This window comes from Pholis gunnellus (assembly GCF_910591455.1).
Source record: "Pholis gunnellus genome assembly, chromosome: 12".
Taxonomy (NCBI): domain Eukaryota; kingdom Metazoa; phylum Chordata; class Actinopteri; order Perciformes; family Pholidae; genus Pholis; species Pholis gunnellus.
The window spans coordinates 2,217,877-2,242,237 of NC_136539.1; the positions used below are offsets into that span (position 1 = coordinate 2,217,877).

Sequence of the window (24,361 nt, forward strand, 5' to 3'; positions counted from 1 at the left end):
GTAGAATGTCCACTGTAGCTGAAGTTAGTCCCAGTGTTGATCTAAATCAGTGTTTCCACAAACCTTTTTTTCTGGGGACCAACATAAATATATACATTTAGATATAAATGCCAGTTTACTTGGTGACCCTAACAAAACCCCCTGCGACCCACCTGGGGGACTGATCTAACTGACTGCCACAAGTGTTGTCAGTAAATTCCATCACCTAAGTGGTCTAATAAAACAAAAAAAGAATCAACCTGACTATAGTTAGATGGAGCCAAGTGTACAAGAAACGACCAGAGGGCTTGTCCCCAGAGCCTCTCTACAGCGCTGTGTCTAGTGCAGCAGCAGTCAGGTGCTCTGTGAGACCGAGTCCCAGCTGAACACTAACAGGAGCCGAGCTCCCTACAACCATAACAACCAGCTAACCTGCTCACACACAATGGCTCGTCATGCCATATGGCAGTCCTGTCATTGTAGGAGGCTACAGCAGTTGGAGAGAGGATATCAGGTGTCATCAGATGTGGAGGGACAACAGCAGTGTTCCTCAGGAAGAGTAACTATGAGAGCAGTGATGTGACTGACATGTGGTCGCTGCACATGAACACAGAAGGTGCGCATGGAGATGACCACACAGTCTGTGCTCCTACCACCTTGTGCTTGGCATTTTAGCATTCAAATTTCAACTGAGGGTGAACAATGTGAAACTGAGGGTGCGATGCATGCTGTTGCACCCTGGTGGAAGCGGGCCTGTCTCTTCCTCTCACTCAAGGCTCGGTCACACATGCGCCCTGAGGAGAAATTCTCCTGGAAGTTCAACTCCACGCGATGCAAAGATTCATGCTGACCTGCTGCGCGTTCATGTATCGTAACATCAACTCACCTGGCACCAAAAGCAAATGTGCTTCTGGTAACACAGCGCTACTTGGATTTATAACTGTGATATAATTACTTCTTTCATCTGTCAGTAAACTAAACTCATGGGTACAGTTCAGCTCTCTATAAAGCAACATTATGCTGAGAGAATAAAACAGGAACAGATGAACAGGTCAAGCTAATAGTGGCCCATTGGGAAGCTACTTTAGCGCTCTGTCGTGCTTCGATACTGCACTATTTGAATATAAACAGGTCGTGTGAATTTTCTCACACATTCCAATGAAAATGAAACTTTGAATAATCCCATAAGACTCATACACTGCATGATGGAAGTAAAAGTTGTGAAAGTGCTGTGGGTACATTTCATACAACATTATCATTGCTAAACTCTTAAATGTTGCTTCTTTTAGAAAATGGTCCTTTGCCAGCTATGAGTCAAATAAGTCCCTGCCTGTGGACCCGGCTCCCCCAGAGCAGCCGGTCCCCGGGTGACCGCTACAAGCACGCCTGCTGCAGCCATGATGGGAGCGTCTACATCCTGGGAGGAAGAGACAGCGGCGGTCTGAGGGACTTCTGGAGGTACAGCGTGGGTAAGGGCCACACAGCTGCTGTTCCCTTTGCTGTAGTGCTTTACTTTATAGCCACACAAAAAGAAGGGTTTGTTGAGATCAAAACAACAATGTGATAGATATCATTTTAGTGATATGTATATGTAGGAAACTAATCTAATTATGTGCAATGTTTCAGTTTGTAATGATTGGACAGAGTTGAACTGCACTAGTGAAGCTGCACCAGAAGAACTAGAGGAACATGCTATGGTGGCTCATGAGGTACAAACTCTTTTTAACTGTAAATGGCATCAAAGGAATATGAATGATCATATTTTGCTTCTGTCTCTACTTATGTGAACGATATGTGTAACGACAGTGATCGTTGCAGGGCTTCCTGTACGTGTTTGGAGGCATGCTGGATTCGGCCTACACAAGGTGGAGATGTCCCCTCTGGGTGTTTGACATTGGTGAGTCTCTCTGTGTTTCACTGCATGCACGATGCAACTTACGTTTGCTATCGTCTGCAAATACAAAACGTGTTGCTGCATGTCGATTGCTGTCCCACGCCTCCAAGCCCCAGTGACAATAATCAGCGCTAATAGTTCATCAGTGTTGGGGAGACTTTTCCAGACCTTTTTCTGGAAATAAACATTTTTTGTTTGAACAAAGAGGTTAAAATGAACTGTACCAACAGAACAATTCAAATTACGCTGACAAATACTAATCATGTAAAGAGTTTCTACTTTTTATTAGTGAGTTAAAATGCTCTATTTACACAACTCTGTGTGTGCGTGCGTGTGTATTTTTATCATTTGTTTTTATAGTTTTCATGTATCTGCATGTCTTGTACTTGCACTCATCTGTTTGTGCAGTTAGTATTCCCACTGTGCGTACATGTTTGTGTTAAAATGACATGATGTCCTGCTCACCACCACATTATACATTTGAAATCACCAGAAGTACTGCATGTCCAGCTTTAAGAAGACAATGTATGAACCATATTTCACTTTGGTCCAGAACATTTCCATGTGAGAGGATTCAGTGTCATTGTTACAAACTCTGCTCAACACCATGTCTATGTAGCAGTGTCCAGATCATATGAGGCAGAACACTACAGGAAGAACGTACTAATAGTTATCACCATCAGACTTCCCCGTTCATCACCTACATGAAGTATCTTCTGAAGAAGTGTGTTTAAATATCCAAATGAGGCACTGATTTAATACATATGTACTAATTTGCATATATTTCCAGGACATAAATCTAAACATTGAATAAAGCCAGGTTCAACATTTTGGACTTTCAGTATTTTGGATGAAGATTTGGGATTTTGGATCTCTTTTTATCACTCCATAAATCAGAAAATACTGTCACCACCCATATAAAGGACAGGTGTCTGAGAAATAACTCATTTAGAGAAAACAACCTAAAGATATAGATTATAAAATACAGACACTACATGCAAATATGGTCAAATATATGAATTTCCCAGATAATAACTTGCATTAATTAAAGTTTAAATATATAAATGAGGCATTATCTAATCTGTTTTCACCTGTAGAGTCTGGCCTTACATTGAAAAGCTCACATAGGGAGTCTATTGTTTCATAGCTTGTTTTGTATGTTGAAGGGCAGAGGTCCCCTTTCTTCTGGTTTTTGGATGGCCTCTCCACCAAACCTTTATTACTTTTGTTCCCACCAAATATAATTGTGTATATAAGACAAACAAACCTTTTTTTCTTTTTCGGGGTAAGATGACGTGTCTCAATCGACTGTATGACATTAACTGACCATCATTACGTAATATATAATTCATTTGTAGCTTGTTTTTGAACCTGAGCTCTACTTTATTTTTCTGTCTGTTTCAGCAAAACTGAAGTGGGTGCACTGCCAGGGGAAGCCGAGCCCTCAGGTACACAGAGACTATGAAGCCAGGTGTTTCAGTCTGCGTTCTTACTGACAATCATCATTTTAAATACATAACTTTGTAATAATGAAAGAACAAAGTAAAAGAAGTGCATATGTTGCACTTGTAGACAGATATTGGAGAATGTACTGTACTGAAGATAGCAACACGCCCGCTGTCAGCTACAGAAGGTCTTCGCTGGTCTATGTTCCAGCAGCAGTCACAGAACATCTGAAGGTTTTCATCACAAATGATAACATGATCAGAAAGAAAGTGTTGAACAAAAATCCAGAGAGTCATTTCATGTTTATCTACACAAAGGTCACAGACATGTTTGTATGAACTTCAAATGCTCAGTGCATAGAAATATCACTTGCATACATTGTACAAAGATATAATCATCGGAGGCAATTCAAGTGGCAAGTCAGGCATTTCTTAGCTCAGGTTGTCTTGAACGCAGCAGGATGTGTTCAGGTGTACCCTGTGCACACTGACAGACCCCACATAGCCCCGAGAACCACATCAGATCTGCAATTCTGTAGACTCCATCGAATCTAAAGAAGAGAAAGATAGAAACATCAAGTAAGAATGAATTATGAAAAGTAAAGGTGAGCGTAGTGTCAGGTCGCTAGTGAGTATAGAATCCTGGGGTTTCTTAGTAAATAGATAACTCTCATAGTATATTTATGTGTTCATGTGTTCAGACCCAAATGCCAACCAACAGAAAAGCCCACAGTGCTGTGGTGGTGGGCTGTGCCATGCTGCTGTACGGAGGCCTCGTAGACATGAAAGGATCCTCGCAGGACTTCTGGAGTTTGGACTTCAGTGAGTTTGAAGTTGCTTTTATTCCCATTTTTAAAAAGCGACTACTTCTTTAGGCCCCTTGGCGAGTTCACAAATGGTTTGTGCAGCGTTTGCGGACATTAAACACAACAGCGTAGTTCTTAAAAGGGTGAAAAGCGTGTCAGTGCTCCTCTGCTACTGGTTTTTAAATGAGTTAATATGCAGATATTTAGTGCAAAACAATCAGCGCTGATAGCCACACGCAGTTACAATGACATTAGTAGTGTCTTGGTGTTAACTGAAGCACACAGAGGTGTCATGCTCAGGCATCCCACTCATCTTGCCAGCATTGGATGAGATTTTTTCTTTTCCGGGACATTCTATCAGAAATACGGGTTCTCTCTGTCACATTCAAATTCCCTGCCAGAGGTTTTGAGGTCTCTGAACCTCATCGGTCAGGATCCGTAGCTCGAAAGGATTAATATGTCATTTTACTTTTTCTCTCTCCATTGCTCTGCCTACTGTGTTCTTGGCACAAACATTTGTACTTTGTCACATGGATAACTGCATCAGACGCAGAAAAAGGGCAAGGGTCTGTTGCATACACTGTACTGTTCAAATAATAACGAGTGGAAGGGCATTTCTGAAGAGAACGCCCCTGGGCTGTGTGTTCAGTATCATGACAGCATCATGTTGGGCCTGACCCTATGAACACCCAGTGTGAGCTCCAGTATGTGCATTCATTGTGGATACCTGTGTGTTTCTATGCATGACAGATACCATGGCTTGGTCCCTGCTGAGTGGTTCTCAGCAGGGCTCATTAGGCCCAGGCCCCAGACACAGTCACTCAGCCGTGGCCAACCAGGGCTGCATGTATCTGTTTGGGGGCTTGAAAGGCTTGCGGGAGCAGAGGGACTTCTGGAAGTGGAATTCCACCAGCCACACGTGGAGCTCCCTCAAAAACAAGTGAGCATTTCCTCTGTCAGTTTGTCTTGTTGGGTCCACAGCTGACGGCACTACTCGACGGTTGTTTGATATTTACTCCTGGGATTGACCCACCCGGACCTCCGTAGCTTCTCAACGTGATGCTACATTGCACTTAAAGAGCTTGTAATGCTCTCCTGTAATTACATTATTTTTCCTTGTAATGCAGTAGTATAAAGTGTCACTGATTTTCAGTAATTACATCCCAATTACTAGCCGGCTAATACTTACTGTTACTGTTCAGAGCCTTATATAGTCTAACATGGAGGTGGATGCATACAGCAGGACAGGCTGGTGGGTCCGTTTATATCCACCCACCCTATACATCAACACATCACAATACTGTAAATAAACTTATTATACAATAGAATGACAACCCCTCACGTTGAATATACATTGTAATATTTATTTTAACATACTCTTAATTTATTTCGTTGTTCATTCTACTATTGCACTGTTTATTGTTTTGCACCAATCACCAAGACACATTCCTTGTATGTGCAAATGTACTCGGCAATAAACCCATTCTGATATCATGAGACAACTTTTTATCACTTTGAGATTCATACTGGTATTATTATGAGTGACATGGCACGCCCCCAAAGTAAATGTAGGTTACATCCAGGTCAGAAACTTCACATGCAGGTTCAGGCAAAGACCACATCTCACTGGTGGCAAAAGAACTTGATCCTGTTGTAATACTGAGGAGGCTGAACAGCCAGGGAACACAGGAGAGGACATGCCTGTAGTGGTAGAATGTATATAGTACTAGCCAACAGAAAGAGTTAAGTATGGGATTACTTTCCTTTGCTTTCCATTCAAAAAGAATATCGCTAACACTTCATCAGAAGGAAACAAATCACAAACTCAACTAATGGATGAATTAATGCAGGATGTGTCATGAAAGCAAACGATGAAGGAGAGACACTGCAGGTCCTTCCTTGCTGCCGCTGTCAGGCTGCACACAACACCGCTCCTAATAGACCACACATACCGGATGAAACACGGAAAATGACTCATTCATTCATTCATGTTTTGTTTTTGTTTTCATTTGTTTTTCTACTGATGTCTCTTGTTGCACTGTCCACTTTACTGCTATCCTGCAAATGTCCCCACTGTGGGACTAATACAGGATTATCTTATCTCTTATCTTATGTCACTACAACTTTATGTGATTAGTTCAAGCTTAATAGATCATCAGTGAAAGAATGTTCATTCACACTTACTTTGTACGTTAAATGATATGCAACCGAATCAGCTGGATTCCAGTGACATAGAAGTTCATTTGCTCGGCACAACTGTAGCTCCTCTCATAGAAATGTGAGGCTGTTTTCTTCACAGTATTTGTTGTACATGTTTAGTATAATCTGAGGATTTCCACCCCACCACTGTCTCAGCTGGAGGTTGCACACATAGAAAGACAGAGCAGCATCGTGCTGACACGACCTCTGCTTCTTTTCCTCAGGTCCGGTCCCTCCAGGCTCATGGGACACTCGGCTGTGGCCTACAAGGACAGTATGCTTATTTTTGGTGGAGGCGAGAGCCAGAACTCTCCAAAGAACTGCCTGTGGAGGTACAACTTCACCACGCAGAGGTGGGGGCAGGTCGCCACACTCCCGGGCTCCAACCCCCCAGACAAGATCCACCACTGCTGTGCTGGGCTGGGTCCCAGCTACAAGTCCAACACCAGCAGCCCCTGTTCCAGCTCGGGACTCCAACCAGGGCTGCTGGGAGGGAAGCTGAGGCCCTTCAAGAACAAGTGCTTCCCTGACCCACTCACGTTTCTAGGCTCAGAGGGAGCTATAGAGCTGGAGACGTTCAGCGCGGACAGGTGCTACGAAAGCAAAACACTCGCACTGTCCTCCAGTCTGGACAGCAGCACAGAGGGCTTGATGGAGACAGACGCACAGCGGATTGGAAACTGTTTGACCTTTGAGAACAAGGCTTTCAGGACCCAGTGGAGCCCCACAGAGGACAACCTGCTGGACGAGGAGGCCGAAGACGTCGCCCAGCATCTGCCCGATCTGCTTCTGGTGCTGGGGGGAAGACCCTGCAGCAGACACAGTCCTATTTCCATCTGGCAAATGACTCTGACTGACTCCTAACAGCCCAACAAACGTTTCAGACATCTTCTCTATGAGAGAAATATAAGAGGAAAATAAACGTCTGTTAGATTATCACTTTGAGGGTTTACTGACATTCTGTTTTCAAGAAAATAACTATTTTTATAATACTTACTTTTGTTGTGAATTGTAATGTTATGAATGTATACATTTCCTTTTTGCAATACTCAAATAAATTACCAGGAAATGTCAAACCTCTTGGACCCCAACGAGACATTTAATCGAACAGAGCATCGTAGAAATCAAATTTCATAAAGAAAAAATTAAAAAGTAATTATTATTTATTTTTTTACGAAAAAAGTCTCAGCAACTTAATCATGTTAACCATTTTACACACTGCAAACACCATTATAAACTATTATACTAACTAACTAAGAAGATCCGCCACAATATCATTATTGTATCATTACAAAATGGGGCCATTGCATCCCCCGGGCAAATCGCACACCAGGAAGCATGAGAATTTCACCCAGATTCCAGCGATAACATCCAAATTTCTCCATTCTAAGATTCTAAAAAGTCTAAGGGACTTAGTAAACAAAGAGACAGGGTTAGAGTCCCGTGTCTTTTTCAGGTTAAAGTCCTGAGGCTGGGTTCGAGTCCCATGCCATTCCAGACCTTGCTGACGAGCAAACTGGGGGAATTAGATATTTGTCTTTGACTCAAGGAGTCTAGAAAAAACACCTAAAATAAAAATAATAATTTAAAATAAAAGAAAAACAACTAAACTATAAGAAATAATGGGTTCATGCATGAGCAAGAAGAGTGAAGATGAAAATTTAAAGGGAGAGATATAATATATGAAGATGAAGATGAAGACAGCATTAAACATGTAAAGAGATGGAAGGAAAAATATGGGTTTAATGAGAATTTGACAGTCATAGGATGTCAACTAGAGATTCACCAGATAGAAAAAATTCAAGGGGAATAAAAAGAGAGTAAAGAATACAGAAAAAAACAAGACAATGAGAAAGAAATGCGAAAATAACGTGACTAATTCTCCTGATTTGTATCCAAGCGTACATTTTAGTGAGGGGGTGTGCAAAGGGCGACCTCCTCCACCTCCTTTCCTCTGCTTCTCCTTCAGCCATCTCACAACAGGCTCAACAGGCTCCTGATCCTCCAAAAACTCCACTCCGCTCTTCTCCTGCCACCGTTCTGGACATGCCAGGCCCGAACGCGAAAAATCCCAGCACAGACAATTCAGCTGAGTGTCTGCGCGGAAAAAACTCATAAGCGAGGACTCCAACGGACCGCTCTACAGGCCAGCACACACCAGCTCGGGCACAGAATATGGTGAGCAAAACCCACCAGTATTATTAACTGTACACAGCAACAGTGTTGCAGCGTAACCATGAAAAGGAAAAAGGGAAACAAAATATGATATTTGACTATGATGATGCTATTTGAAATATCTGAACCTGTTTGTTTTAATGTGTGTTCTCGAGACAATCAAAGACGCGGAGGCAGGTGTGGACGGGACAGTGGGAAACGTGGAGAGAGAGCGGATGGAGGGGACAGAGAGGATGGACGGGAGTTTTACGAAGCGGAGTTTGGTTGTGTGTGGAAGAGAGTGGACAGGAGGAGGACATCGGAGGAGGAGGCCGTCAGGACACCTAATTCAGCGGATAAATCAGGTCATGCAAAAGCGCACACACACATTGATGCACAAACTGACGGTAAAGAATAATAAATAGAAATATTAGAACTATATCGAATAGAATTGTGGGGTTAGAGTTATTGAAGGATGTAAAGTAGTAATTTTGTGTGATTTTGGGGCATGTAGAATATCTATCGGTACCATCAACGATCATAAGATCCCAAAGCAGGTTTACAGACAAAACAGCATTTGTGTTAAACTGTCCAGTTAACCTGTTAGGCAGAGAATGAAAGTGGTTCGAATAAACGATTGACTGTTGTGTGAAAGAGGTTTCTAAACTAACAAAATTATTTCTGCAGTCTTGATAAACTGGTCCAGGGTCACAGCAAAGGCTGTGCACTTATCTAAATTTAAACAAAATAAGAGAGACATTTTCACCCTCTCTGCTGAGGAAGAGGTTTTGAAAACAATGAATGCAACTAAAAAAGCCAGGGGAAGAATCTTACTTTATGTAGATGACATTTTGATATGCTCTAAGACACAACAACAATGCAAAGAGGATACTCTTGCACTGCTAAAGTTTCTCGGGGAACAAGGTCATAAAGTAAGCAGAAACAAACTCCAACTTTGGAAAGAAAGAGTTAAATAATTGGGAAATGGTTTATCAAAAAATGGCCCATCGACAAAAGAAAAGAAGCCATTCTCAAAGCAAGCAAAAAAAAACGAATGATGTTATTCTTAGAAATGACTAATTTATGTGGAAATTGGGTTCCTAATTACGCGGAATTAGGAAAACCTTTATCAGAATTGATGTATGATAAAACTATGGGAGCACATGACAAGTTGTGCAGGACTCTTGAAGCAGACGAAGCTTTAATGATATTAAAAAAGATGTTAACAAGTTCATCAGGTGGGATTGCCAAATTATGACAAGTTTTTTACACAAACAGTAGACTGAGGGGGTTTTACATTCCATTTAAAGATGCAGATGTGACTAGGTTTGTTGATGACACGGGTAAAAATTATTGAGATGGTAAAAATGCAACGGGATATGCAGTAGTGACAAATAATAAGGTTTTAAAATTTGAATCTCTAAACTAGCGTAGCGTAGCAATGGGAAAATAGAGAGATGGTGACATCAACTAACAAACCTATTATACATAGAGAATTGATATTACAATCACGAGATGCAGTACAATTCGGGTTTTTAAATGCATAGCACACAAAACAGGTGCTGACCTGTTTCAACAGGAAACAGCAAAGCTGATGATGAAGCAGGGAAAAAAAAGGTGCACAGAAAACAAGTGACCAACTTTCTTTTGAAGTGCAAAATTAGATTACGAGATCTTAAAAGACATGCAAACAGATGCTCCACAGCAATAAAAAGTATTGGATAAACTAAACTGAAAAAAAACAACAACAACAAAGGTTCTGGGAATGACCTGAGGGCAAACTAATATTACCTAAGACCTTATATAGATATACGGTTCTTTTGAGTCATGGGTTTAAACCATGTCTCAACAGGTGGGAAGGTTATCTATGATAAGCAGGGTCTTTACAAATTATTAAAAAAAATTTCTGGCATTATATGTGCAAAATATAATCCATTTCAACATATCTGCAGGGATTTCATTGAACTAAACTAATATGAAGGGAAGAAATATTGTTTGACAATAATTGACAGAGGTCTAAATGGATCGAGATGCTATTAGGGAAGCAAAAGCTTAAAGAAATACTAAGTTTCAGAAATAAATTATTGTGAATATGATACACATTTTGTAAGCAAGGTGATAAAACATTAGGCTGAGGTATTTGGAATAAACATGAAATATCATTGCTATTATCATCGACAGTTAGCAGGGTTGATTGAAAGAATAAATGGTACAATTAAATTAAAATTAAGAAAACATATCTTAACGAGCCTAAACCATTTGTAACATATGGGGGAAAATACAGCGAAATATATTAAAAAGAAAAATGTTAAAAAGAAAAGAAATTACCAACAGCTCTCTGAAGAGCAGAGAGCATATAAAAGTGAATCAATTGTACACTGATAACTCTTAATCTTAGGACACCTGCTTCCTCTGAGTGAGTCTGGAAGAGCAGGGAAGCGAAAGTCTCTGGGGACGCTTGTCTGACCAGTGAACATACTAACACGCTCAGAGGGATTTAGTGGTGTTTGTAAGAAACAGAAGAGCTCAGTGGTAGAACTAACATCACGGAAATTGGTAAATGTAGATAGACAGGGCTATGTGGGATAAGCATAACTATGTTTTGCTTTGCTTTAGCGAGTTTCAATTTATGGTGGGAATTTAGGCAGATTAAATTGACAATTAATAAATACAAATGACAACTACACTAACATTACATGCTGGGAACTAGAAAATAATCCAACAGGGTTCAAATGTGCCTTACAATTGTTTTACTTCTCCTCAAACTGCCTAGTAGCAACAGTTGGGTCACTCTGCACTATCTGTTGCCGCCTGTTGACGAGATATCACACTGTTTCTCACCCGATGCAGCAAACCATTTGTTTTCAGAATGAGTTCCTGTGAGGACCTTGGTATGGTGCGTAATATGTAAACATCTCACAGACAACTGATGGAAGCGAACGATGCCCAGAGCTGACACCTATTGGTTCTGTGGAGGTAAGCTAAGCAGTGGAGCGGCTCGTGCATTGGCACTAGTTGGTGATGGCATTCTATGCATTACTTATGGATGGCTCCTGCGTAAACTCCTAGAGACAGACCACGACCATAAAGGTCAGCTCATCTGGCAGTTTCAGTCAGTCTGTGTACATGGATGGCATTGGGGTCCCTGGGGGAAATCAAATTGCTGCGGGGTTGGAATCAGTGCTATTTTGGTGAGCAGCAATATGGTAGAGAGCTCAGGAGGTGTTGCAGGTGGAAAGAGGGAGGAGTCTACAAAAATGTTTGGTTCATCTGGATTGAACTTTCATCCCATGTTTGGGGAGATTAATGCAGCGATGAAATGATGTTAACATGACTAAACATGCTCTAGTGTACTTACAGAATTCCTAGCGGGATGGCGAGGAACTGGGAAGTGACTACTCAACGAAATGTTGAAAATCGAGAAAAGAGACGAAATGATGATTGCAGTAATACAGTACACAGAATGTTTGTTAGAACATTCTTTTTATTCAATGTAGTACTCTTAGTATAATTCATATAACATTAAAATATATATGTATTCTTGATACATTCAATTTTATTGTTTTTGATTTTTGATGTGTTGTTTATGCTTTAAACATTTTTACATTACATTCAAAAATACACATTGATGTCTTGTTGATGTGTTCTTTATGCTTGGACATTTTTTCAATTTTATAGAAGGTGGTTGGGCGTTGATTCGTTTATTCATTTTGATTTCATTAGAAGTTATACAATAGTATAAACAGGTGGGTTTTGTTGGGGAAAATCTAAATGACTAATGATAAGGTGTGCTTAAAAAGCTTGGTGTCCTTATGTGTCCTTGTTGTGTGAACTGCCTCACCACAGTTGTTTAGTCTATGCGAAAGAACACTCAGCAGCATGTCCTGGATTGAAATGATAATAAGGACTGTGGGAGCGTTAAGATGGGTACAGAGCTATGTTATGAGAACTTAGCCTCCTGACTATGAGAATGTGACCTTTGTGCCAGAACAAATGCTCAGGTAAAGTTGCAGACATCTACTTGGACTACATGGCGTGGAAGCCATTTTGTGTGTGTGTTATGCTTTCGTGACGTATTGCCTGTGACACTGTATTGTTTACTTGGTATAAATATCCGAGGCTCAGAGTCAGACCTCTGAGCAGCCTTGATCCATGTATACTGTATGTGAATCAACTCTGTCTCCTTCTTGCAAGAATAAATGGCCAATTGATTAATGATTTTCCATCGGTCTTGCGTGAATTTTTCTAACAGATAACAATAAGTTAGGAATAACTGAGTCATGTCTAAATAAACTGTAAAGCCCACTGGAACACATTTGAACATTGTTTTTATTTCTATCTGATGACATTAGGTAATGTAAACCTCATCTAGGAGTACATGTGAGTCTACCTGTAGCAAAGTAAACTAATCAGGCTGCTCTAATCCATCACTGCTGCTGCGCCTCATTTGGTTTGGCCTATTGACCTACATTACTGCTCCCACTTTCCACACAGACCTGCTCCTGAAAACTAACACAAGTCCTCCTACTGGGACTTTGGAAAGTAACTGAATCAACACATGATAAGGTCCTGCATACATAATATGAACATCGTGTTTTCTCTGTCCCATATTGCTGTGGTAGGCTATATATGTATAATGCAAGGGTCATGGATATGCCAATAATGAATCAGATTGGCTGTTACTATGAGGTCCATAGCAGAGATTACCCACCTTTCTGACCCGTTACAGTTTCTTTTAGTGACCCCTTATCACAGACTGTGGTATTAGTGTTGACATGAGCTGTGAGCAGTTCAACACAAGAGTGATTTTTGAATGGCTTTAATAGGCTGAAGAGATACAAAACATTCAGTATTTTACAGGTAAATGGAGACATCAGTTTGTGTAACAAAAGTTATGTCTTTTGTTTTTTCAGTTGCAGCCGTAGATTCAATAAGCTTAACCAGCAAAGACTGACACTTCACTTGTGCCTGAATTACATTTGTGAGTAGCATCAAGTAGCCTACTGTTGTCTATTATTATACTACTAATAATAATACTTTAAAATCACTACTATAATGCATTATAATGTGAGTTATTCTAAGAGGTTTTTGTTTGCTTCAAGTTAAGTAAATATAAAACATTTGTGTAGATTTAATGATGTGTTTTTTTTACTTTTCCTAAAGCACCCAAATGACCACTCAGAGCAACTTAAAATCACATTTTAATGATTATAGTGCATCACAACTATGGGAATCACAATATACCATCCATCCATCCATCCATCCATCCATCCATCCATCCATCAATCCATCGTCTCTATTTTTGCAGTGTGTAATGAGGTGTTTATATCGATAGATGGCGCTCTTTATTTGTTAATCAGCGCAATAACCGGTCATAAACTCGTTCGACTAAATTTCCAACTTGTATATTCCAACTTCATCCAAATTGTTTTTTCACTTATAATTTTTTTTTAACATTGTGTTCATACACTATATTTCAACACTTCTCTTAACATGTTAAACATGTTTCCTAACCTGGATGCATGGCTGGTTCAAAGAGTTTTAATATTTGTCTAGTTTTATATTGCAATAAAAATAGATTGTTCAGATCAGTCTGTAAACTGTGACCTAACTTCAATCCCAGTCTCCACAGGCTGGACTGCACTACCCAAACTGAACCTGTGCTCCCAAGACTGTGATCTCAAAGTTGGATGGCCACATTGTGTTTCAGTCTGTCGATCAAATAACGCAAAGTCTTTGAAGGGGGAAAACATTATGCAACCTCTCCGGAGCCGGCGAGCTACCGTAATAAAACCTTGCTCCATCAGCAGAGTCGTGGCTCTGGAGACGTAGTAGACAAATAATCCCTTGCCTGGCGTCCAGTTGGTGGAAATCCCCACGTGGTTTCAACTCCTGTATAAAAACTTTGGGTGCGCTGAGCCCCTGTTGTCGTGATTGCAAAGAGAGAACGGGTCTCAGTGAGCAGCATCTTGCAAGGACGCACACGGAGCTGGCCATCCACAGCCGCGCGTAACAAACACCCAGTAGCCTATACACAAAAGACAGAGGACTCGCCGAGCGCTGTTATTCTCTGCGGGACTGCGGCCGTAGAAGTGGAGTTGCTGTGCGTTGTTTGAATGGGAACGAGCGGACTGCGCGCCTTTGGACGCTGAGGGGGTTTATCATTTAGACTTGTAAGCGAGGCGCTGCGCTTTGTTTTGGTAGATCACGCTCAGTCTGAAGAGAACGTGGTGCGACAGAAGCGCGTCAACGATCCAGACTTCTGAGTGCGCCTGTCAATCAGAGATATGAACTTTTTATTTAGCGCAGAGAAAAGACGCGTCGCTGGATAACAACCTGAATTCATAATGACTCGAGGCAATTAGCCTCACGAGTTCAGCCGCTTCTTGTGTGTTTGGGAATACAAAAGATTTCATTGGCTTCTGTGGATATCTTGTGGCGTCTCACTTTTGGAGGAGAAGTGGAGGTTCCCTCCGGAACTTTCAAATTTGTAAATTTAAATTATCGTTTAAGTGTGTGTGTGTGTGTGTGTGTGTTTGTTTGACACATTCGCCATCTCTTCCGTAGTGTTTGGACTGCGATCTTAAGTTTTCTAAAAATGAGCATCTACAGTGTGGCTTTGTCCTGTTTAGTGGCGTGCGTTCTCTCCGTGCGCTGCAGCTCGGTTCCCGGCGAGGAGACTCAGAGCTCGCCCCAGGAGTCGTGCGCGTCCTGCGGCCTCAGGGCGCCGGATCAGTCGGAGCGGGTGAACATAGACTTTCTGGAGGCGGTGAAGAGGCACATACTGAACCGGCTGCAGATGAGGGACAGACCCAACATCACCCACCCCATCCCGAAGGCTTCGATGGTGACGGCGCTCAGGAGGCTGCACGCCGGGAAAGTGCGCGAGGACGGCCGGGTGGAGATCCCCAGCTTTGACGGACAGGCTGCGTACAACAACGAGGTGCAAGCCGAGAACTCTGAGATCATCTGCTTCGCCGAATCAGGTAATAATCAATAATTAATTGCACGCTTCCAAAGCGACCCCTCGATGAACCCCAGTCACCTTTTGACTTTATGTAACAGGGAGCCCAGGGGAGCAGGTGTGTTAATAACGTAGAATGCTTTCATCCGTAGATGAAATGTCATTCTGTTAAACTTATCTCGTTGATATGACTAAGCAGCAGAGATGGATGAGATGGACACATCGGCAGTTTTAAAATAAAAGCCATAAACTAATTGGATCCGGTGCGCTCATCATTTCCCATCATCTCATCACATCGCAATTCACTCCTGCCTGCAGCCAATGGCTGCTGTTAAATCCTCCTGTTTTTAGCCCGATGCAATTTCAAAAAGAAGAAATGAAACCAAAGAAAGAGTCCTTAAATTACCCCCATGTGTTGTCTAGGGGATAAAAAGAACCTCTGAATCCAATTTCATCACTAAAGCTGTGCTCACACTCAATACTCCAATGTATAAAGCCCTCTTTTAAATACGGACAAAGTCCCTCAATTGGCCATTTATCCCTTCCTCTAAGAATGTGTATCTAACTAATTCTCAGAAGTCCAAAGAGAACACCCTTTTCTCTCTCTCTCTCTCTCTCTCTCTCTCTCTCTCACTCACACACACACACACACACACACACACACACACACACACACACACACTCACACACCTAAAATCATCTGCGCTTGACAGAATCCAATAATTGTCAGTTAGCGCTGTGAGAACCGCATCTTTGACACAAACTGCTTGTTCAACAAAATGAAAACGTACAATTAAAGACACCAAAATGGGATATCTTAAACACACACAAACACACACAAAATCCTGTGTTTTCCCATTGGCCCTGCCGGTACAATTAGCCTGAATGGGCTATAGGTCCTGCCTTCCAATGGGAATGATCTGAGCACCCTCATGACAAGGAAACAAAAGCCAGCAATTATTAGAAGAACACTATGTGTTCCTGTTGAACCCAACATGTCAACGTTGAGCAGGGGGGAAAAAAGCAAGGAAAACAAACGAAATTGCTCAGAATAATGCATGAGACATTTGAGTTTGTGGGGTTGGTGGGTGGAGGGGTTATGGTGTTGGTGATGGTGATGGTAAAGGAGGGTGTGTGTGTGTGTGTGCCCATAATGCAGTGTTGCAAAGAATGCTTTTGTCGTTCTAAAGGTTTGCTGGCCTCCTTTGCTTGTTCTTCTTCTTCTTCTTCTGTTTTTTTTCTTCCGAGTTCTATTCTTTCTCACACCTTTGAGCCTTTGTGTGGCATTGTACCATGGAGCTGGCTTGGGTCCCTTGCTCCCTAGACCCCGTCTGCCTCCTGGCCAGCTGGCTCACGCCCCCCGACCCCCCCTCAGATCGGATGCTGCCAGCCGGGGGGCATGGCTCAGAGGCAAGGTCTCCAGAAAGCTCTGAAGCCAGGGGAACCCCCCCCCCCCAAGCATAGGGGAGCCAGAATTGGTGTTGTCACAGTTTAGGACAAGGCGGTTGCAAATATGTTTAGCCAGCAGCAGCGAGTAGATGTGGATAGTTGTTTATGTATGTGTGGAGCAGTAAGGTCAGCTCTGCCCCCCCCAGGGTAGGGTTTGGGTTAACCTTAACGCTAACCCTACCCATGCACAGGGTTGACTGCATGGTTGTCGGCCAGGGAGCCGGCATCTTATCTCCACTTGCGGTGGCACAGAGGAAAGAGGTCTGCCAAGCGGCCCCGGGCAGGTGCCAATCTCCTTTCTCTCCTGACATGGTCCCGTGGGTCCTCGCTGAGGGATTCGGTGTCTCGTATCCACGGGAGCGGAGCGCAGGGTTCACAGGCAGGGAAAGGTGGGGGGGGCGGCGAGAGAGAGAGGGGTCGAAGGAGAAGTTTAGATTGCTCACTATAGCCGTTCGGACCCAGTGAACTTGCGACGAGTGGTCCAAGACACAGAATTAAGACTTCATTATAGGAGGTCATTAACTCCAGCCTGGTTCCTCCAGAGGATCAGGTTGGCAGGTTTACTTCAGGACACAACTCTTTCATGAGGAGCTGTCAGTCACAGCCCTCCTGGACCTGGTCCAGACATTTTCCACATTCAGCCACAAGTGTGTGTTTCAGTCCTCAATGGGCCTGGCTGCCTCTCTATAGCTTGTGGTCCTCTAAATGATTTATGCAACGATATTAAAAATGCCCCTGTAGTAAAGCTTCAACAACAACAAAAGAGCTTAAAGCTCCATGCTCTCCATCTCCCTCCCTCACTTCCTCACCCTATGTGGAATTCCTAGAGTGCTGAGGCTCGGGCCTGAGGGACGGCCTCTCATGTTAGACCCACCAATGCTCCGTGCCGCACCCTTGTCCTTCCACGGCGTGTGGTCTTGTCGACAGCAGCTTTGAGTAATGAGCTCTGGGGCGGCCTGCCTGCCTCCTCAGTCTCTTCCCTGACTTGGTGGCGCAGGTGGGGACAAGCTGAAGCAGCTCACGAGCCCACCCAGGTGTCCTGCGTGCTGATTTTTACTAGTCACTTCTGCGGGGGTCAGGCGAGGCGTGTCGGGGCCAGCTCCAGATTTGTTTGCAACACTGGATGACAAGAAGAATTCATTCCTTCAAAGGACCTCAGTGGAAATAAGCCATGCGGTATTACGGTATATGCTCAGAATACTGAGGATAACATTAACTTTAATCACATCAAAATATAATTCTCCATTGGATCTATAATACTACCCAATCATAGGCAGTAGGGTGGGTCTTCACGGAAAAAAATCAATCGATCAAACTACTGTAAATAACAGACCTTGCAAGGCCTGGGAAGGAGGTCATTTGGCATGTAGATGAGAAGGCACTTCAACATTTCCAGAAAACTCTTTTGCACACTTATTGCCAGTGTGCCTAATGCTGTGTTCACTCTAACAAAAGAAACAAAACGGCCAAGCAGGGGCAGCTACATTGCCATAGTTATGTTGTTAACTAGCACTGGGAACTGTGGCTCTTTTTTAGATGGAAAGGAGCAGGGTGAAACAAAAAGATAGGATTGGTTGTCGAATCGTTCCGTCACAGATGTAGAAGACCAGAAAACACAGAGCAGACTGGGCCTTTTCGGCAAGGGGGGCTTAAAGAGACGTGCGCTAAAACGGAGCATTTCAGAGGGAGGATGAATACAGGTATATTCAGAAAGAGTGTTCTTTTTTCTGCTCCAAAAAGTGTTTCTTCAACGTTAAAGCGTTATATGTTCCAGTAAAAAACCCAAATACCAGTATGAAATTGAAAATGGCCTGCTTTTCTTTGTCTTATGTGATAGTTATGGTGTATTGGTCAGACAGAAAAGCAATTTGATGATCCTTGCTTTTAGGACATTGTGATGGGTATTTTACACTATATTATGACATTTCTTCAATAGATTAATCAGGATAAACATATGGCAGATTGGTCGAGAATGACATTAAATGTTAACAACTATAAGAGCATCCCTCATGTCACTGACACATTAGAAAATATCAAACCTGTCAACCCTAAATTAAGCTCTGCACATGATTTGGGGATCCTAGCCTGAAGGCTAATGTGGATATCTTGAAAGGGCACCGATCTCCTTATAAACAAACTGCATCAAGTCGACTGGAAGACAGTTTTATTGGCAGGCTCCATTGCCTGTCTGTTTATCACGCTGAGGTCACATGATGCCTGTCTGTTTAACACTACGCTCTCGTTGCTGAACAATTCCCCCTTTTTGGCTAAACTCGGAGCTGTCGAGGCAAGTAAGATCGCACTGCTAAATGAGGTGAGGTTAGTTACTTGTAGCCCTGAGGGGCCTCTACTGCAGCAGCTGATTCTTCTATATCGCTCACTTCAGGTGGATTACAATATGTTCGCACTGTGCACTTGATTCTTTACCCACAGGCTTTGGTATTGAGAAGGCTGATGGTTGATGTATTGCTTACCAGGGGGTTGTGTGTGTGTGTGTTTGAATGGTTGGATGCAAATGTGTGTGTGTGCTTGAGCTCCCAGCTGACATGCTACAGAGTGGGGAGCTGGTCTGAACAGGTCCCTGTGTGAATGTAAAGCCGTGGTTTACAGGAGGAAGAGGCGTGAGGCGCCTTAAAGAGGCGGGGGGCGTCTTTGGTGGCCACCTGTTGACACTGACACACACTAATCAGTCGGCAAACAAAGTCATTTAGCTGCTTTCAAAGGCGCTGCTCTGCTGGAGCGCATTGTACCAAATCTCCTGAAATAGAAACCTTTCAAGGTACCTCAGTGGTAATTTGGAAGACATCATTAGGCTTAGAGAAAGAAAAAAAAAGAGAGAGAAAAAAAGTCGTGCCAGGGAGAGCCCATCGCCACCTTTAGACTCCCTGGATCTCTTCATTGTGCGGCTGTAGAAAGTGGCCAGTGTCATGTAAATGGCTTTTATTTTTGCCTCATCATGCTTTTACCCTGGAAAGCCACGCGTTTCAATGGCGGGCTGCAGCGCGGCTGTCTCCCAGTGCCTCACAGCAGGCTTTGTGCTGTCACTCTCAGGGTGCTCGCACTGGAAGGAGGGGGTCGGGGTGGGGTAGGGTGGGGGTGGGGGTGGGGTTCGAGGGGTGTGTGTGTGTGTGGGGGGGCATTAACAGCAAACTCAATGAACCCCCCGGGGTTCTTGGCCGTGTTCGCCACCCTCCCACCTCTTCCCACTTGCATCCTTTCCTTCGTCTTCCTCGTCTCTGTTCTTCTCCCGGTCCCTTTGCTCACCCTCTCTCTCTCTCTATCTCTCTCTCTCTTTTTGGCCCTGTCACTTACAAAGCTGGACCCGAGGCCAACTGGGCCTGATCCCAGAACTGGCCTGGTCACAGCTGGCCTATCAGGGGCTGCCACAGAGGTCACCTGACACAGTGATTGAGGGTGAACAGAGAAAACAAGGGGAAAACAGCCCTTAAAAGATGGAGCTGTGCCCTTTTCAGGAGGGCTTTCTGCTTTCTACTTGTGTGTATGTGTTTATACAGTATGTGTGGATAAGGGAAACAGTTAACCCTTTCCCTTGAAAGAACATAAATGTATTTGACAAAAAAAAGAGAAGTGAATTGTCCACTTACTGGAAATTTCCCCACGCTTTTAGTCACATTTCATGGCTCAGTTGTCATGGAGATGGTTCAGTTGTCCTCATGTGACCTCAGTATGGAATTTCGGTAATGTGATGCCAGAGATCATCCTCGCCCGCCATAAGAACGCCTGTGATCATGTGACCATTCTAAGGTCATGTTATAACTGAATGAATACGAATTTTTTGTCAACTAATTCCAAAGTCAATGAACTGATTGTAACGTATGCATTATTTTAATCTCTATTATAAAAAACATTTTGAAACATCTATTCAAATGATCAACCAATGTGTCAACAATGTGTTTTTCTACTTCTACATTAAATTCTTAATATTGTGTGGCAGGGAGAATAAACCATTCCTGTTTTTACTGTCTCCAACAGACGATCACACATCCTCCAAAACTGGTCTGTTCTTCCTCGTCTCCAACGAGGGCAACCAGAACCTGTACGTGTCCCAAGCTAACCTGTGGCTCTACTTCCGTGTCCTGCCAGCCGGTCCTGAGAAGGGCCTTCGGAGGAAGGTGACAGTCAAGATACATTACCAGGAGGCTGGGGCAGCTGGTGGTGTGGAGGGAGGCCCAGGAGGCGGTGGTGGAGGAGGTGGAAAAGGCCGCTGGGCTTTGGTGGAGAAGCGGGTGGATCTGAAACGCAGCGGCTGGCATACTTTCCCCCTCTCGGAGGCGGTGCGGGCTGCGTTTGTGAAAGGCAGCCGGCGCCAGGACTTGGAGGTCCACTGCGAGGGCTGCGAGACAGCCGGCGTAGTTCCAGTGCTGGTGGACCCCGGCGACCCATCCCACCGGCCCTTCCTGGTGGTGCGCGTGCGACAGGTGGACGGAAAGCACCGCATTCGCAAGCGGGGTCTTGAGTGCGATGGCACCAGCGGGGGCCTTTGCTGTCGGCAGCAGTTTTACATAGACTTCCGCCTAATCGGCTGGAACGACTGGATCATTGCGCCGGCTGGTTACTATGGCAACTACTGCGAGGGCAGCTGTCCGGCCTACATGGCGGGTGTTCCGGGCTCGGCTTCATCCTTCCACACCGCAGTGGTGAACCAGTACCGCATGAGAGGGATGAGCCCCGGCTCGGTCAACTCCTGCTGCATCCCCACCAAGCTCAGTACTATGTCCATGCTCTACTTTGATGATGAATACAACATCGTAAAGAGGGATGTGCCCAACATGATCGTGGAGGAGTGTGGCTGTGCCTGAGTTCACCGCGACCCTTCGTCATCTCTGAACTTGGCGCAGTCAGAAAGGCCTTTTGTACAAACAGTACGTTGTTGTACGGTACACATATACAATATATCTATACCTACTGTGTATGCAAGCAGCACGCACACTGGTGCATCTGGTACGTCTAGCAAATGCAAGTACCAATTCCTGTGTCCCTGTGTGCGTGCGTGTGTTTGCACGTGTTCGTGCGAGTGTGTGTATTTATCAGACTGAGTGACAAGCTTGCTGCCCGAGTTGAGTCCGTCGGGCGACAACTGGTCAGTGATGGGACGAGAAGGGAACGATTATCACCAAATGATACTTTGCTCTAGTTTGCCATTTCTAGTCAAAAAATAATGGCTCATCATCTCCTCTTAAATGAAGATAACAAGCGCTTAAGGAAAGTGACAGGATTGGCCGACATTATTGGATTCACCCCAACGCTCCCGACCCCGCTCCTCCAACCCTCTTAAGTACTTTGAGCACATCACAGACTTTTGTTTTTTTAGAAAGCACTGACAATTCATCAGCTTATACAACTTAGAACACCAGCACTTCCCTACTATGCCAACAGACACAGTCTGACTGTTCCCTCTGGTAGAATTAGACTGGCAGCGCTTAATGCCTTGCCAGATTATACCCTCCACAGAAAGGCAAAAGAAAGTCCTCCACAGAGCTGCTGTAGTCCTTCTTGCTGTTGACTACTGGCCTCAACCTCAACTGCCTGCCTGTCAAGACAGACGCAGGCCCTGCTACCATGACAACCAGGTGAAGATCAATCTCATAAGTGCAATTCACTTGTGCGCAGGAAAGCGACAAAAGAGAGAACCGCTTCCTCCTGCCCCCTGAGGCTCAGTAGACATGGGCCTGCTGGACGCGGAGACTCTAGTTTTGTCCCAGTGGGTCGCCACGGTGCAGTGCAGCACTTGCAGAAACTGAAATGCACACCCTGAATAGCACTTGTATAAAGAAATGCCTTCCAAGGGGTACTGAGTGTCCTGTCCTATTGCTAAATAAGTGCCACATGAGCTATGCAATGTATAGTAACCTATACCCATACTCAACATGCTCTATTAGACTGAATTCTCTTTCTACCTGTCTCTCTTCTCTCTCTCGCTCTCTCTATCTCCCTCTCCCTCTCTGTCTCTCTTCTCTCTCTATCTCTATCTCTCTCTCTCTCTCTCGCTTCTGTCCTCCACTCTTTATCAATACTTGAAATGTAATCTTTCGCTTCCTTTCCAAAGCGAATGATTGTTGTGACGTTTGCACTGAAAAGTTGCGGGATTAGTGAAACAAAAACTGCCATTGAAAAGTTATTTTTATAGAAGTAAATTGAATTTTGTTTCAAATGTATTTTACCTAATTAATGGAACCAAAGAGGCCAAGATTTTTAGCTATTGTACTAAGATGGCAACGCCATTGAGTTACTGTGTACAGTACCGTTTTTGATCATTCGCAATAGGCCTACCACTGTATCAGGGTACGATAAATGATTTCATTCCTTAGCTCTATTTTCACTCTCTGTTTTGTACAATAAGCAACACTTTTCATCTTTAATTCTATTTTTTTTTTCAGTTTTCTATTTAATAAGAAAGTTATTTTTAGTTCCTGTCTAAGAATCATTTAGTCAAATAAATGTCATCTGTACAGTTTATGTCAAATAAAAAATGTTTTCTTAAATATTTAGTAACTTTAAATTCAAGACTTTTTTTTCTCTTGGGTTGGGCCTATATCTGCAAGTTTGTTTTTATCTGATGGAAGGTGGGTTGATACCTCAATAAACAAAAAGACGAGGCTGAAATAGTTCAGTACTACAGCACACTCCAGTCTCCATCCATACCGGTTGAAACATCTCTGTCGGGACTGAGTGTCTCTCATGAGCTGCAATAGAACAGTAATTACTAACTGTGATTAACAGCTTCGATGGCATCCATAGCGGTTACCAGCATACAGACATTCACATACCTGCTTGATTTCTTCTTGGCTGCAGCGCCTGTTGATGTGTGTTTGCGCGTGCATGCCAGATTTAATTGTGCATCGTTATCTGTACTTGTGCACATTGGGCAACTGGCGGCGTTCCTGTGGCACGTTTTTCTGCAGCCGCGCAGTCTGTTACATCACAACACGATGTTTCTGTTTCTCAAGGTAGGTTAACAGTTGCCACATTGACAGGAGCTGGGTGTCAACACTTTGTACAACAGCACAAGGCATGCCCGACCCAGTGTCTGCCTGTGCCAACACCTATCAACGGCTCCAATTCTGCGAGGCTCCATCGAAAAACACATCACGTGTCTATGTAAAATCAGCCAGGTAATCGCTCTAAACGCATCTATTAGGACGTGCCACGGAGCGCAATGAGTTGTGTTTGCCCGCGGGGGAAAATAGCATGTAAGGGAGGGGATCAGTGTAAATAGCTGTACCCGTACCTGGATGGACGAGTCAGCAGCAGCAGCAAGTCTGTCTAAGACAACATAACAGAAAAAAATCAATATTGCGGTGCATGTGATTGACAAGCAGGCCGACAAGAAGATAAATGATCTGTCAAAGCGACTGTGGTTTGTTTTTTAACCCCCTCGGTGGAGCCTGCACCTCTCCCAGACAAATTGGGATCTGTGCTGAGAGCAGGGAGAGAGATGTGTAGCTGTCTT

General features: G+C 43.6%; 2 protein-coding genes across 3 annotated transcripts; both read left to right on the plus strand.

Annotated features, from left to right (window-relative positions):
* The first annotated feature begins 1,067 nt into the window (after nt 1-1,067).
* klhdc3l (kelch domain containing 3-like) lies at nt 1,068-7,377 on the plus strand. 2 transcript variants are annotated; one of them, XM_079170791.1, is made up of 8 exons: nt 1,068-1,448; nt 1,606-1,688; nt 1,798-1,876; nt 3,278-3,321; nt 4,020-4,140; nt 4,875-5,064; nt 6,548-6,913; nt 7,034-7,377. In XM_079170791.1, exons 1-8 carry the CDS (start codon nt 1,253-1,255, stop codon nt 7,185-7,187), a joined length of 1,233 nt encoding a protein of 410 aa, XP_079026917.1. In that variant the 5' UTR covers nt 1,068-1,252; the 3' UTR covers nt 7,188-7,377. The 2 variants fall into 2 exon arrangements, with proteins under 2 accessions (XP_079026917.1, XP_079026916.1); XM_079170790.1 differs by having other exon boundaries at nt 6,548-7,377.
* Nucleotides 7,378-14,483: 7,106 nt separating this feature from the next.
* Nucleotides 14,484-23,393, plus strand: inhbb (inhibin subunit beta B). Its single transcript, XM_079169654.1, has 2 exons — nt 14,484-15,463; nt 20,884-23,393. The coding sequence occupies exons 1-2, from the start codon at nt 15,076-15,078 to the stop codon at nt 21,708-21,710; spliced, it is 1,215 nt and encodes a 404-aa protein (XP_079025780.1). The 5' UTR covers nt 14,484-15,075; the 3' UTR covers nt 21,711-23,393.
* The last annotated feature ends 968 nt before the right edge of the window (nt 23,394-24,361 follow it).